General features: G+C 40.5%; 1 protein-coding gene across 1 annotated transcript; it reads right to left on the bottom strand.

The window, feature by feature from the left end:
- Positions 1–5,009: 5,009 nt before the first annotated feature.
- On the bottom strand, positions 5,010–9,917 carry LOC134445042 (major histocompatibility complex class I-related gene protein-like). The gene is made up of 5 exons (XM_063194168.1): positions 9,862–9,917; positions 9,088–9,347; positions 8,551–8,835; positions 5,287–5,322; positions 5,010–5,068 (listed from the first exon to the last, which is right to left on the bottom strand). Exons 1-5 carry the CDS (start codon positions 9,915–9,917, stop codon positions 5,010–5,012), a joined length of 696 nt encoding a protein of 231 aa, XP_063050238.1.
- Between the last annotated feature and the right edge of the window lie 6,805 nt (positions 9,918–16,722).

Raw genomic sequence — 16,722 nt, 5'->3', positions numbered from 1 at the left:
CACATGAACGCGCATGCAGTCTGTCAAGTGTTCGGATTATCCCGTGAACCCACGAGAGCTCACGAGGCGGGGCTTGAAGCCACGACAAATCGATATTTGCCAAGCTAACTTCCAGCCATGGCACTGTCTCCGGCTACGGTAAGAATGTTCAACATCACAATAAACGCACAGGCCGTCATGGTTGCCATTTCAAGAAATATTGATGACAGTAGATGTATACTAGATTAGTTATTGAACTTGACTTGATACGTGTTACTTAGATATCTCGTTCTAACTTCCTAACACTGATGACAGATGCTATACCGTCATCCCTAGACAGTAGCCAGCTACAGTACTGACACATGGATTTATTTTGACAGATGTATTGTGTACAGAATATACATTTTACTATTGTATTTATATATACCCGACACCACAATCCGTAGTGTTTTAGGCTATGACTTCAGATTTCACTTGGGTTGTCGCACGCGCAGACACAGGGACAGAGGGAGTAAAGAAAAACAACCGAACTGATCAACGCTAATGAAATTAGTTTAGTCCAGCGGATGGGACACACAAAAGGGCCTTATCATGCACTTTTGAGTAAAAGCATGAAAATCGGTACACATATCCTTCTTGATATGCTGATTAATGTTAGCGTTGGAGGCATCGCGAAAAATGCATCGTTTTCAAGATGGCCGCCAAATTCAATATGGCCAACCCATATTAATGAATCTATCTGATATTTGGTCGTAAAAGCATGAAAATCGGCACACATATCCTTCTTGATATGCTGATTAATATTAGCATAGGAGATGTAGCGAAAAATGCATTGTTTTCAAAATGGCCGCCAAATCCAGTATGGCCGACCCATATTAATGAATCTATCTGAAACTTGGTATTAAGAGCATGAAAATTGGTACATATATCATTCTTGATATGCTGATTAATATTAGCATTGGAGGCGTTGCGAAAAATTTTGCATTTTCAAGATGGCCGCCAAATCCAATATGGCCTACCCATATTAATGAATCTTCTTGACACTTGGTATTAAAAGCATGAAAATCGGTACACATATCATTTTTGATATGCTGATAAATATTACCATTGGAGGCATTGCTAAAAATGCTGTATTTTCAAGATGGCCGCCACATCCATTATGGCCAACCCATATTAATGAAGCTACCTGACAGTTTGTAGTAAAGGCATGGAAATTTGTGCACAGTTACTTTTTATATATTTTGATTGATAAAAGAACTCGATACTTTGCAAAAAAGTTTACATTTCAAGATGGCTGCCAAATCAAATATGGCAAACGCATTTTAATAAATCCTTCAGGCACTTTTAGTAAAACCATGGAAACTGGTGCACATTTACTTCTTGATGTGCTCATTAATATTAGAAATTGAGGCATTGTGGGAAAAAAACACATTTTCAAAATGGCTTACTAAGAAAGTGTTTATAAGAAAATACATATTTTTCTACAAAAATATTTTGGCATTGCATATAATTAACACTCACAAAATACCATTGAAAATGATTAAACATTATTGGCATGTTATCAAATGAAGTGATGCATATGTTATGGTTTTGCCCAAACTGTGTCTGCCACCACCACAATAGATTATTTTCTGCAATGTGATAACTTTAGAATAGGTGCAAGAGTTTGCACCACCTCTTGTGTTCTACCACTCTATAATAGGTTTATGAATTGAAGTGTTAAAGCCTTACACTTTGAAGATTGTTGACTTGGTTTGCATTATAGGTTTTGTACAGATGGACAGATATGTATGAAATGTTCTCTGCTAATACTCTTCAATCGGTACACTGATTGCATTCTTGAGTCCTCAAATAGGTAATACGGCAGTAGCGTTATGTACAAATCCAAGACTTTTGAGGGGCTTGTGGGATGTACAGCACCTCTAGCGCTTAGTGATAACTGCATAGGCCTTGTACAAATTCCAAAAGGGCCAGGATTTCAAGATTGCTAGACAGAAAGTTAACTTGATTTGTTAATTCATGGACATGATTGCTTACTTCAAAGAAACTAATTGTTGATGACTACTTCTAGCTGCACAAGGTTTTCAAACAAACTGCAATCCTGCACCCAATGCAAGTTGTATGGTAAGCTTATATCTTGCCTGGTTAACACAAGTTGATCTCACAAGTGATATAATCTGGTGGTTATGCAATTTCTCATAGTAAAGTTGTGATTTACGATTGCCCATGGCAGTTTATAGGTCGTTAAGAATGTGGTATTTGGCATATGTGTAGCCCATATCCAATCATGTCAGTTGTATCTATTCAAACAAACTGCAGCCATCACCTTTACACCCCTACTCTTTCTCCTGATTGCACCCCAAGATCTGGTACCCTCACTGAGGGATGGAATCCATGCTACATTTCAGATCAGAACAATTGTGTAAAGTAGTAGGATTTCACAGGTTATGGTATATACTATGGCCAACATCAATCAAACTGTCAATAATGCCTAATTAAAAGATTGACATAAACTTTGAATAAATGGTGAATGGCACAGTTGGAACATGATGGCCATCAAAAAGTCAACTCAGGGTATGTAAAATATAACTTGAGTGAAAAGTTTACATGTACAGTATTAGGATTCATTTCTAGACCAGGATAATGATGTGAAGATTTGGCGTGTGTGTGTGTGTGTGTCTGTCTGTCTGTCTGTGTCTGTGTCTGTGTCTGTGTCTCGCGTGACAACCGGTGCCGTACGGTGTGTGAATGTGTATGTATGCGTGTATGTCTTTTTTCAAAGCGCTTTGAGTAAACTTCATAGTTGTGATACTGTGCTACATAAATACATATTGCAATGTATTGTATATGGGTCAGTCATATTTGATTTTTGTTCATGGCCCCTAATATGAATAAGCATCTAATGTAAAGAAGTAACTATGTGTACCAATTGTCGTGCTTTTACCACAAATTACCAGGTAGTTAATATGGGCTGGCCATATTTGATTTGGCGGCCATCTTGAAAACAATGATTTTTTCCCCGCGACGCCTCCAATGCTAATATTAATCAGCATATCAAGGACATGTGTACCGATTTTCATGCTTTTACCACCAAGTGTCAGGTAGATTCATTAATATGGGTTGGTCATATTGGATTTGGCGGCCATCTTGAAAACAATGACTTTTTTGTGACTCCTCCAATGCTAATGTTAATCAGCATATCAAGAAGGATATGTGGACCGATTTTCATGCTTTTACTACCAAGTCTCAGGTAGATTCATTAATATGGGTTGGTCTTATTAGATTTGGCGGCCATCTTGAAAACGATGAATTTTTTGCAACGCCTCCACGCTAATATTAATCAGCATATCAAGAAGGATATGTGTACCGATTTTCATGCCTTTACTACCAAGTGTTAGGTAGATAGGTAGATTCATAAATATGAATTGGCCATATTGGATTTGGCGGCCATCTTGAAAATTAATACATTTTTCATGACGCCTCCAATGCTAATGTTAATCAGCATATCCAGAAGGTTATGTGTACAGATTTTCATGCTTTTACTACAAAGTGTCAGGTAGATTCATTAATATGGGTCGGCCATATTGGATTTGGCGGCCATCTTGAAAACGATGCATTTTTCGCGACGCCTCCAACGCTAACATTAATCAGCATATCAAGAAGGATATGTGTACCGATTTTCATGCTTTTACTCAAAAGTGCACGATCAAATCACCCATCCGCTGGACTATTTTGGCTGACGATATTTTCATATGCTTTAGACCTTCCACGACCACGACGATAGCTCCAGCTCTGACTTTCCTGGCCCATCACAATCATAACGACCTAACAGCCCAGTAGGACCGATGGCCAGAGATGGAGGAGGAGGAAGATAGACGCAGCAGAGGTCGGGGATATTGATTATACTGCTTGCAGCTATATTTACCAATGACTATTATTTTCGGATGAAAGATAGGGGGGAAAGAGTTGGCGAAGCAGGATATGCAATAGGCCTAAATAAGGCAATAACAGCTTTTATCTACCACAGTGTATCAGCATAACGTGAGGTTCATAATAATGACATTATGTTGACTTATTCTATTCTCATGACTCATAACTCACAAATGACTCAGTGTGCAGTGGAATATCCTAGACTTTTTGCAGACAGATCTGAGTTAACTTTCATATTCTAGTGTATAAATTGAGTTTGTAAAAAAAAAAAAAACAATATGTTGTCCAACATATGATGACATCAAGTCAGCACAAAACAAATGTAATCCATGCACAGCTGTGTTGGACACAGTTACCATAGCCCTACGTATAATGGAGGCCGATGAATTGCATTTTGATTGAATGAGGTCAGTGTGTGACAGATCTTTTCTTTTTTTTTTAAAAGTGCAAAAATATTTCTAACAATAACAGGTGCAGGTTAACATGCACATGTATTTGTGTTGAACATTGCTGTGCAAAGGTAAAGAAGAAGTGTATGAGAGCAATATTTAGCAACCCCAATACAATGAAAATGAATAAATACGTAAATAAAACAGAACAGACTTATCTCTCTAATGTAACATGGGTATAAGAAAGAACAGGAGAATAGACAGGTCAAAATCTGAATGTGTTGCCCTTTGAAGGAAAGAAAATTGACAGCTCAACTGGGAAACTCCAACTCCCATTGTCATTGTGACACAGCACTCCAGAGCACACATATGCACACTGCACACAACGAAATTGCAATTATGCCTCACCCGTGCAAGGGGGCAGCCCTCAATAGCGCCCAAAAGGGAGTAGTGCGACGAGACCGTACCATGCTCAGGGTGCCTCAGTAATGGAGGAGGATGGGGAGAGCACTGGTAAATTACCCCCCCAACCCGATGGGTTGGGAGTCGAATCAGCAACCTGTGGGCTACAAGTCTGACGCCCTAACCGCTTGCCCATCATGACTACCTTTGTTTCTTCAATGGCTATTTCGGCATGCCCAGGTCCTCTCTCTGATGCTCAAAATAGTTTACACATGTCAAATGTCTAATTTCAGTCCCATTATCAAACGGTTATGTCTTAGGGTTCTTTGGCACTTCTTTTGCTGTGGTTGTCTGCATGTCCTCTGTGCCTGTAGACAGCAAAAGGGTAACAAATCAATGATAAAATATCAAATAAATAAGATAAAATATTTTCTACAACTAAATAAAGCAACACAAAGGGTGCAAAACAGGTCTACATGTTGTTTTAACTTTACTAATGATGCAGTTGCCATGAACAAAATTCAAGGCAGAAAGTGGTGGGAGTTTAAGTTAGGAATGGATATTTTCTCTACACAGTGACACTTACTTGTAGTCGAGTAGTCACTCAAGTGGGAGCCTCCACCTGTTGGAGTGACACATTGCAGATATGACAGCAGTAGGTCTATGAAATAGAAATAAATAAAATGAAACAATATGGTTCAGTCAGTTCTCTCAGTATTGCTGAACCTTAAATCATCAGTCATTAATTATAAGATGTAGGCCTACTGAGTCTTACCTTTGTATTTTCTCGTACATATTAAGACCACAGCAGCTCCAAGCAGACACACAAAAATGATAACCAGGACTGAAGACAATATGGAGGTTGTCACTGAGTCCCAGTCACGGTCTGTAAAAAAACACAGAGCATACAGTACATAACCCACAGCAAGAAGACACTCACGGCCCGTTCCCACTTTGCCTGCAAGCGCGTTGACGCAGACGCCTTCAATTCATTTTCAATGGAAAGCGGCGATCTCTCGCAAAGGCTTCTGGGATACGCGGTGCGGCTACTTTGACAGTTGACGCGCGTCAAAAAGTTCAGTTCTGTAAGGACTATTACACCAAAGTTTAATTAATTTCCACTCATTTTACCAATGCCCGCCATTTTGTAAGATGAGGACACCATTTTCGATACTGTACCTGATCAAATTACATACGTGACTCAGCCCCGCCCCGTATGTATAAAGCCCAGGTCAAGGTATGAATCACCCCTTTTTCCCCTAAGCCTGACGCCCTAGGCCAGACGCCCGACTTCCTCCATCGAGATGTGAGACGTGCCGGGACACGTCTCCTTAGAGGGACGTCTATTTTAGAAATGATTGAAACTGTAAGTTATCTTGGCCAGGTCGCTCTCGCTCTCTCTCTCTCTCTCTCTCTCGGCCCCAAGACTAACGGACACAGGAGCTCGACCACCACTGTTGCAGGACAAACCTTGTATGCAGCCCGAAAGCTACGAGTTTTAATTCACTGAGTGCCGTGCCCCTTTAAGACTCACAGGTAGAAGTAGACTAAATTGATTGATGTGCTTCGTGTGCAGTGCGTGGTGTGACAATTCACGTGTGCCTTTATACCGTACTTTCTAAGACTGTAGCCTACTCCATTTACCCTGCACTGTGGAAAAGATGAACATTTCACTGGTGGTAACTAACGTCTCCCAACAGCACCTTACCCCGCCCCAGGGCGGACTGTGTTCTGGAGCCGACGAGCCGACTGATCTCCTTGGACAAATCCGTGTGGCCCTAGACTGTGACTGGTAGCGTAAAAGAACCGGCATCCTCTTGCCATTTTAATATCCCTTCCCCCATCCCTTCCTGTTTAATAAATTCTAACTTAAAATTGATTCATGTCTTCTTGCGTATTTGGGTGTGCACAGTTTACTCCTCAGGGTAATATTGGTAATGGAGGTGTCGCTATTTTTACGCACCCCCACCTGCGACATAAGGACTGTTACATAGCTTTGAGGAGTTGTGTTTAAATATCCACACTTGTAGAGTGTGATATATTTTATTTTGGGTTATTTTGTTCTATCTGTTCTTTCTTTTCTTTCTCTCTTTCTCCCCTCTCATCACCACAAATAGCCACACGCTATTCTTAGTTTACATTAGTTGCATTAATGCCATAGGCCTACTTGCACCCACATGTAAATTATCCACTCACAGAGATACACGTACCAGTGTTTTAACCCATAGTTACCGAGTCGAGGACGTAAGCTATTGTCGGAAAAGAGCGCCAAGCGCTCCCTTTTCCCTTCCCCCTCACGCATACTGTAAAGCCTTTAGACAAAGGACTGTATTCTCTGATCAGCCTGAACTCCTATCTTGAAGATAGTTTCCCGCTTCATCAGCCGAAAGCTTGACGCCCCTCCTTGTAACTCATATTTCGGTTCTGCGCGCAAGGGCTGCGCAGAATCATTTGAGCCATAGTTCATAGAACATACATCTCTCACTCTCTCTCTCCTCCCACCGCTCCGCACAAGCGGTGACAGAGGTGCGCGGCTCCACCGAGCACGCGCCTCCTCCTTCCCTCTCTCTCTCTCTCGTATAGCACACACACACACACACACACACACACACACACACACACACACACACGCATAGCGCATCCTCTCATACCCCATGTATATATTGTATATTTTACCCAAGTTCTTATGCCCTGCAAGTCACATTGGCTGTATCAGTGTTATGACCGGATGATGCTTTTACAATAAATGTGCATTGTGGTGAACTGTGTTTGTCTTATTTGAACAATTTCTACGAAGTCAACCAGAAAAGAATTCACACAAAACCTTCAGATTATTAGTCAATAATGGTCATGATTTTATGAGACGGTCATGAACCGTGTTTTATGCAATCATAAGTACACACCTACACATTATTGATACCCAGCGTGAAGAGTTTAACACACTCTTCATGCATCATTTCTTATACTCTTATTCCTCACATATAGTAATAACACATTACATATTTGGAACTGTATAAGAATTGTATACTTATTAATGTAATTATAATTACATTACTGTACTTCCCTTACATTTAACGTCGTACCCATTAATTGTAGTTGACCCTACATATTTTGCTGCCCCTGCGTGAGGAAGAATATTCCTCACGTCCAATACATGTGGGATTACCCCTACATATTTTGGTGCCCGTGTGTGAGGAAGAATAGTCCTCGTGCCCATTAATTGTAGTTGTACCTACATATTTTGGTGCCTGTGTGTGAGGAAAAATAGTCCTCGTGCCCATTAAATGTAGTTTTACCTACAGTTCCCTTCTATTTTATGCTAATTACTCGCGGCCAACGCGGAGTGTTATCCAATGATTGTCGAGTACATGAGGGATTCCCATGAAACCAAGGGCTCTGTTTTGCTGCTTAAAAGTAGTTTTATGACGGGTTATCATACATTTTAATGTAAGATTCATACACTAGGCCCTACAACAAACTATGAAGTGCAAGGTCTTTGTGCCTAGGTTCAAAGGATTATGTACATTTTTGAGGACAATCAAAACTATGTGAGGGCTATGAAATGTGTGAAGTAAACACATGTCAACAGTTAGGTAAGGGCAGACTTTGATGTCACTATCGCTAGTTTGCTTGCTTAATCAATATACACAGAAAGAGATATTCCAGTTCAGTTTACTCTGTCAAGCCCCTGCATGTGGACCGACAAGAAGCATTCAGTCAACAAAGGGAGGTGCGTCGCGTTTATGAGCGTCAAATGGCCGTCAAAGTGGGAACAGGCCGTTAGGCCTACAGTAATACCAAAACCCATGTTGTATGAGACACTGAATGCACAATAAGCTGTATGACATGCCTAAATCAATGTCCAGTTTGTTGTCCAGACTGAGGTGTTGAGCTGTGCAGGTGTAGTGATGCTGCTGTAGCTCCTCTGTGCTGACCTCCAGGCTCTTCCTCATCTGGTACGTCTCATCTCCATTAGGTAGCAGCTCCCCCCCAGTGATCTGGTGGTCAGGCACAGGCTGGCCGTCTCTGAGCAGGGTCAGGTTGATGTGACGGGGGTAGAAACCAGTGGCCAGGCAAGTTAGGCGAACCGAGGAGTCCTCTAGTGTCTGCCGAAGGAGCCTGACTCTGGGTTTTACTGAAGATGGTGTGAGTAATTATACACTACATCAATAACAACATATGGAACTGTGGTAGTATTTTTAGACATACCTTATTACATTATAAAGAACAGCTTTAATGATCATGTTTCAGTAATATGAAATGATGATAATAAGGCATTGACAGTGCCCGACAAGATCTCTAAAGACCTCGGGGCAAGAAAAAGGCAAGTAATTTAACAGGAGGAACATTTTGTTTTTTTAGAAGGACGGATCGGCGAGAAATGTACCTTTCTTTAGCACGCGCTTCTTTTCTTTTTCAAGACGTTCTTTTAGAAATTTTATGCAGTTGGGATGATAAATCAGTCCATATCGCGTTGGAGAGAAGTGATTCCACATGAAACTGTTCATGTCTGGCAACTTCCGATCGGTGTGAAGAGAATCTTGAATGGCATCATAATACTCTACCTCTACATCCTCTCCATTATAAGCATCCTTGTTGAACATTGGTCCTGGTTTGCCATCCTCCAACAGTTCACATCCAGCAAGTCTTTGAAACACAGTGATATCTGAAAACAAAATATTGAGTAGTATATTTCAATAAATCTACCATAAAATGATTTCAATCAAACCATTCTATACAGAATATTGATACATTGCAATATAATAATTAATGGATTGAAAGTGTAAATCCAACATGTCTATTCATTGATTTGCACTGTTCACCTGCTGCGGCTTGAACTAAGCACAAAGCCCTGATCTTCGCCCATAGAGATTCCAGTATCTAGAGGATTCATAAGCGTGTTTTATGGGAATGGGTCTGTAGGGGTCATAGTTTAGCTCTCTCCCATTGAATTCTATACAAACGTCTGGGGTGAGAACTCCACCCACTTTTGCCACTTCCAGTTCACTTATCATTGTAATTTTCTAAAATTAATTAATCTGTAGCTAACATCATAACAGAAACATGCTGGATTTGGTATAAACCACAGTCACTGAAGAGATTCCCGTTGTTTCAGAAATATATTTCTCAGTATATTACGTGGAAATGGAGTAAATGTCACCCATTCATCTCTATGTATTTTGAGCGATTTCCGGCGATTTTCACCCCAGCCGCCATTTTGTTTTTCAGAGCAACCGATTCCCAGAAGTTAACATGGTTATGAATACTCTAGATACTGGAATCTCTATGCTTCGCTTAAGATGCTATCCAATTGGGAGGGAAAGTAATCTCATCGCCCCCTGCTGGCAACGTTCCAAGCCCCTGCATCAAATGAATGGGTTTTGTCTTTGAAAAGTTACATCTCGGCCCTGACGACAAAGTGGCAGTCATATAATATGAATATTGGCCCGTTTCACCGAATCAGGAGGTAAAATGTTCGGTTTTTCACTGATCTGCAGTGATTTTAATATTCTTTAAAAAGCTAATACAGAACTACACTGACTGGCAGGTGTGACATGTTTACTCCATGTAATTAGCATAGCCAAATTAGCATAGCCAAACATGAGCCAGAGAGGTGGTTACTCGTCAACTCGAAGAACTTGCGTTCATTCGCGTTCATTTGTTCGTCTGTGTTGTCAAAGAGGCGCGAAGCACAGCATGCTGGGAGCTGTAGTCAGTTTCCGACCAGATTGGCACAATTTCTATTTTTCTTAAAAGGGCTAAAAATGACTCAAGATTTTCACAGGTAGTAGTTCATCCTATTGTGTAAGCTGAAAAATGTGTCTGGTGTTATAGTCCCTAGGCATATCTTTGTGGGATTTTTTAAAAAAAAAACTAGTCTATGGGAGTTTCAATAGGATCGCCCTGGTGTTTGGAACGTAACCGCTAGGATGTTTTCCACTTTCCCTCCCAATATGAGCCATCCTTGCTTCCTGCTCACACAAAGCCAAACTGTTCCCTGTCATTGACCCTCAATGGTGGAACACACTACCAGGGGGGTTGTAGGGAACACTCAGGTGAGTGATTTGTTTATTTATTGTATTCATGTGTATGATCATATGTTTTTGATGTTTTATCTCCTGCCGGTGACAGCTGAGGCTAACTCTGGTACAATGCATCAAATGGCATTGGCAACATTTATGTTTTAATTGTAGGCGTAGGTCCATGATAAACTTGAATTGAATTGAATTCAACTTAACATGCAAGAAAGTCTTTGGCACACAGAGGTCCATGGATGGATTTGGTTACTAATCTATCAAAAGCTTCTTAACTGTATCTGCATCTTTTTTTAAAAACAGTTACTGTATCTTACCACTTGTGTCGTTGAATTGGTTGTTCAAATAAGATGCTCTGTTTTTCAGTTGTCCATGTACATATCCTATATACATTCCATAGTAATTAAACTCTTCTGTATCAAAGATAACGTCTGAGGCATTTTGGGTATCTACGTGCATTAATTTGGCCAAATCAGAGTCATAATGCATAAAAAATATATCATCCACCATCAGATTTCCAGAGAATTCTGGAAAGGGTGTCCTCCCTCTGATGTACGTTGCCATCATCCACATGGAGTGAGACCCTGGGGGACATCATGGGGACACTGGTTAGTTTATTTGCCAGCACATTGTTGGAACAGTCATAATTACACAAGTTGACTATTTCTCATTATTCCTAAGGGACGAGACAACAACATGTACACTGTAGGCCCAGATCAGGATTGGTAATCGGGGGGTAATCGGCACTCGAGACAGGTTCACCCCTGGCCTAGATAGATATATGCTTAAAGGAGCAGTCCACCATGTTTCCATACTGAACTAGCTCTTCTCTAATCTGAGACAAGTTCATGTATTCTTCTCTGGTCTTTTCCACCAAACATGACTGAAGTTCTTCCACATTTTCTCTATTTAAGCTCACATAGTTACACGAACACGATCCAAGTCTAGTAACACAGAGTGAAACAAAGTACAGTATATGTACTTACACTGTATTCGTACTCAGCATAGGCACTTTGTTACCTCCGCCAAGGAGGTTATGTTTTTGGTCGCGTTGGTTTGTCTGCTTGTCTCTCTGTCTGTCTGTCTTTTAGCAGGGTAACTCAAAAAGTTATGAACGGATTTTGATGAAACGTTGTGGAGTTGTTGGGAAATGTCCAAAGGAACAAGTGATTAAATTTTGGTGGTGATCTAGATCACGATCCAGATCCAGGATTTTTTTAAATGTATTCTTCACCATTGCAGGATAGGGTGAATTTTGACTTTCCAGTTTATTTTTCATTATATTTTATCCATTTATTTATTGGGGGGGGGTGCCTTTATTATAAAGGACAGTAGTGAAGAAACTTAGTGGGGATTTTTAAGACCTGGGCCAGAATCAAACCTGGGTCAGCCGCCTAGCAGACGAGTGCCAAAAACACCAAGAGGCTATGTTGAGTACAAATACTTTATTGTACTGTATCTGTCTTCTGAAGGTCTAGAAAGAGCACAGCAAAGTACCGTAATAAAATGTTGACAAACTTTGAGATTGGATTGATATTTCTGTGAAGATGTCAGATAATCTTTTGAAGACATGAACCTTTTCCTGCATACTAAACATTTGTGTACAAGCCTTCTATTTTGTACAGCTGTTGTGCTATTGTTGTGCCTTGAGAACATTGCTGAAAAACAGTGAACAAAAACAATGACAACTCCTCCCACAATAAAACCTCTGTAACTTCACTCTTCATCTTACAAAATTGAAGATCTGCCCACACCCTTTTTTACAGAATAATGTGTTCAATTCACAAAACCTTGTAACAACAAACCGTGTACACAAAATAGAACGATGAAATAAGCAGTACTTTTGGAATATGTGTACAGCACCTACCAATTGTACATCCATTATCATTTCGAACTTTTAACCTTTTATCATAAAACCCCCTTGAGGAATAAAGAAACCTGTGACCAATAATATTGATTTTACATCAAAATTTGAACTAAGTTGAGACTTGTATTTCAACATTGTTTCTTGAGTGTTACATCTGACAGAGATGAGAAAAAGATCTTTCTGATTTGCCAACTTAAATGTTTCTCTTACAACACCCTTTGGAGAAAGTAAAGCTTTAATGAATGCCAAATACAAAGTTACAAAAAAATCCACAAAGCAGTGCTTTCCTCGGGATAGGTTGTGATACTCATAGTGGCGAGAACCAAAGAATACATCATGAACAAGCTAGCTGTGTTCAGTATTCTTACCTGCATAGACCTTTAGCACAGGAAGGAATAAGACGATAAGTATTTGAACTGCATCCATTTTCAGTTGTGTATGAATATAGACCTTTAATCGTATCCTTTGGTTGTGTATTGATCAAACAACCTGAACAACATGTTCTGAGCAGTCTATGCTGACTGCTCACACCCCACCCGTTTACCCTGTATAAATCTGTGTGTGTGTGTGTGTGTGTGTGTGTGTGTGTGTGTGTGTGTGTGTGTGTGTGTGTGTGTGTGTGTGTGTGTGTGTGTGTGTGTGTGTGTGTGTGTGTGTGTGTGTGTGTGTGTGTGTGTGTGTGTGTGTGTGTGTGTGTGTGTTCATTCTGAGTCATAAGGTTCAGTGTGTGTGTGTGTGTGTGTGTGTGTGTGTGTGTGTGTGTGTGTGTGTGTGTGTGTGTGTGTGTGTGTGTGTGTGTGTGTGTGTGTGTGTGTAGGAACTGAGGGTGTGGTAGTGTTTGATATAACTGATTCAATGCAAATAGCTGAGCACAGCCTTGTGCCAAACAAAATGTGGAGTGCAATAGGTTGTGTTAAACTGATCTGACAATGTGAAATATCTTGATACTGTCTTTGACGTTCTGTTCAAGTGTTTACGGTTCTCACCCCACCTGGGAGTAGCATTTGAGAGACACATTTTTTTTTAAAAGTCAGCATCTCAAATCAATTAATCAGTAAATAATGTGATGGTCTTGATATCTCAATATTGTCTGCACCAGGAGTAGCTGTTTACTCAAGAATCCCTGCCCTGCCCTGACTTGACCTAACACACACACACACACACACACACACACACACACACACACACACACACACACACACACACACACACACACACACACACACACACACACACACACACACACACACACACACACACACACACACACACACAGGGTATATTTTCCCGGGCCCAGGGAGACAAGCGCCCAGAATTTGATCCCCATTACATTGTGTGTTTTAGACTTTGTCTTGGGCCCGGCAAAAGCTACCCTGCCATCACACACACTTCATCTGTCACACCCACTCTCCCTCACAAAATCATTCAGCACCCCTGCTTTCATTTTTTTCTTGTTGCTTGTGCTACCTGCCTTTGTTAGTTTGTCTGTGTACTTAAGGAGCCTTAAGCCCAGATCTGTATGTAAACAGTGTGTGTGATTATTCCTGCGCCAAGTGTTGGATTTATGAACGTGTACTTGAACGTAGACATGTGCCTAAATACACTCACACCTCTGTACATGTAAGTGGAAAAAGCACAAAATTGGAAAAAATATTTCAGTCTTTGGAAAAATAAAAAATAAAAGGTGTCATTACATTGGTCATACCGTTGGCCAGGCAAATGCACAGACAATTTTAACCCTAACAACAATGTTTGGTCCCATAGCCCTCAGTTTTCTGAATGGAACGATTCCATTCAAATTCATTCCATGTATCATGTCAGTCTGGCTCTTCAGTAACCCGCGCAAGGTGTTTGGGTCTTTTTACATCGCTGTGCGTTTCAACCTCTCTTTACATTGAACTTTTACATTTTGAGTCTGCATCTGGCTTAAATAGATTGGTTTGAGATTTGAATGCAATCCTATGGCGAGTATTATGATCTGCTTCAGTAGTCACAGTGCATGTTAACATGCATGTTTCTTTTAGGTGTAATTCAGATTCCCAATGTTGACAGCATTCATGCATCCCTAAACCATGTCAGTCCCACTACCATGCCTGACTATTGAGAGGATCAACTTTTTTGTAAAACTCACTTGTTTATCACAACACATGCTTGACGCCATCTTAAGAAAATGTGTTTATCTTGGTCTCAAGAGAGATGAACAGACCAAGGATATGGATCACTGGAACCAGGGCCGCTGACAGCTTTGGTGGGGCCCAGGACAAAATCCTATGAAAGGGCCCCCCAGCTCAATACATATAATGTAATGATGAACCAATTCTAGCCCCACTCTCTCCCTGGGCCCGGGACAACTGTCCCCTTTGTCCCTCCCTGTCGGCACCCCTGACTGGAACCATGCCGTGTGGTCTGAAGAGACCAAGATAAACAAATTTGCTTTAGATGGTTAACCATTACACTTAACTCAAGGCTACACAGGATGAATACAGTCAAAAGTGAGAGGAGTCCCGATTAAAAAAACACGCACATTATAATAATTCTTTGATAATATGGGGAAATAAATCAGTTGATTGTTTTTTGTCCTAACCTTTATTGAACACAATATATCTTAGCCAATAGGCCTATGCCAGGCACGCTCAGTAATAACGACTGAAATGGTTAAGTCCACCTTCGAATGATCAGTTTGAATTAAAGTTTGTAGCTGTTGTAGGATAGGCCCCTAACGATGACAAAGAAGAAATCTGGGTTTCAAAAACGAAATGAAAGGCAACATTAGAGACAGAGAGAGAGAGAAAGAGAAAGAGAGAGAGAGAGAGAGAGAGAGAGAGAGAGAGAGAGAGAGAGAGAGAGAGAGAGAGAGAGAGAGAGAGAGATCGCATGATTACTTCTCATTTTCTATCTTTTACTTTAGATAAAGCTATGCGATGTATGCTGGTTGACCGTCAGGTAACATAGCAAAAATAATATCGAGAAAAAACACATAGCAACCTTCGCCTGCTCAGACTATTTGCACCCCTTAGATGTGGAGAAACAAACTGCCAAATATTTTAAATGCAACCATTTACGTAAAGGATGAAACTTACTTTCCACCAATTACAAGCTTTTCATAACATGGTTAAAACATTTTTTATATGCAAGCAATTTGTAATGTGCAATATTTACATTGTCCTAGTATGACATTCTAAAGTGGTAGTAGTATTGGTGCATAGAGATAATAACCCAGTTTGAATCAGAGCTAAGATGTTTACCTTTGGGTTGGTAACTTGTTTCCAGTACAGTCATTCAAGTAACAGGCATGAAGCAGCAGCAGCAGCAGCAGCAGCAGCCTATAACTGGCAGACACAGACTTGCCTGTGTTAGCAATGTGTGGTTGCTCTGAAGAGAGGAATGACAGCCCTACCCTGTAATATACACCATGGTCAATAGAGGTCAGTCTAATCTCAATTGTTTGCCATAATGGTGTAGTTCTACAAATGTTTTTTTATGGTGCAGATCCCACATTATAAAGCTGGTGTTACCAAAATGGTAATGTTTTTTAGGCTATAAATATATATATATATTTTTTAAGGTACTCCGTAGAAATTCCAATTTCAAAGTATTAGACTAATGGCAAACTTTCATCCTATTCTTGTTTTGCCTGATTTATGTGCTACCTTATTCTGCCTACACTATGATACCTGCGCAACTTCACCTGTGGAAAGTGTGAAACTTGGCGGTGTGCATGTCTGATTGTATATCTCAGACCCACATGCATAAAGCTGCCACCACCATATGATCCTCCATCTACAAAACACAGTTAGCCTACATGTTGATTTTTAAGTGACACTGAAGCATAGGCCTTCACAAATAAAGGCCATAACATTATTTCAGTAATTGACAAGAAACATAGCACAACAGTAAGACCAGTTATGTAGCCTACAATGGGGCCTTTTGGTGGGGAACAACTTTTGGTGCTTGGGGCCCAAATTCAAAATCAATATTATCAGCAATCCAGGATAAAGTTGTGCCAGATGGAGTGGTGTGTATGCAGCATACGGCATGTTATTGATTTAGCACAGTGATTTCTTTGAACTTGCACTGTGTAGGATGGTGACCAGAGAAGGTATTGCAACTACACTGCTCC

This window comes from Engraulis encrasicolus, chromosome 3 (genome assembly GCF_034702125.1).
Source record: "Engraulis encrasicolus isolate BLACKSEA-1 chromosome 3, IST_EnEncr_1.0, whole genome shotgun sequence".
Classification (NCBI taxonomy): domain Eukaryota; kingdom Metazoa; phylum Chordata; class Actinopteri; order Clupeiformes; family Engraulidae; genus Engraulis; species Engraulis encrasicolus.
The sequence above is the reverse complement of the archived record's forward strand: the minus strand, read 5'-3'. Positions and strand labels throughout refer to the sequence as shown.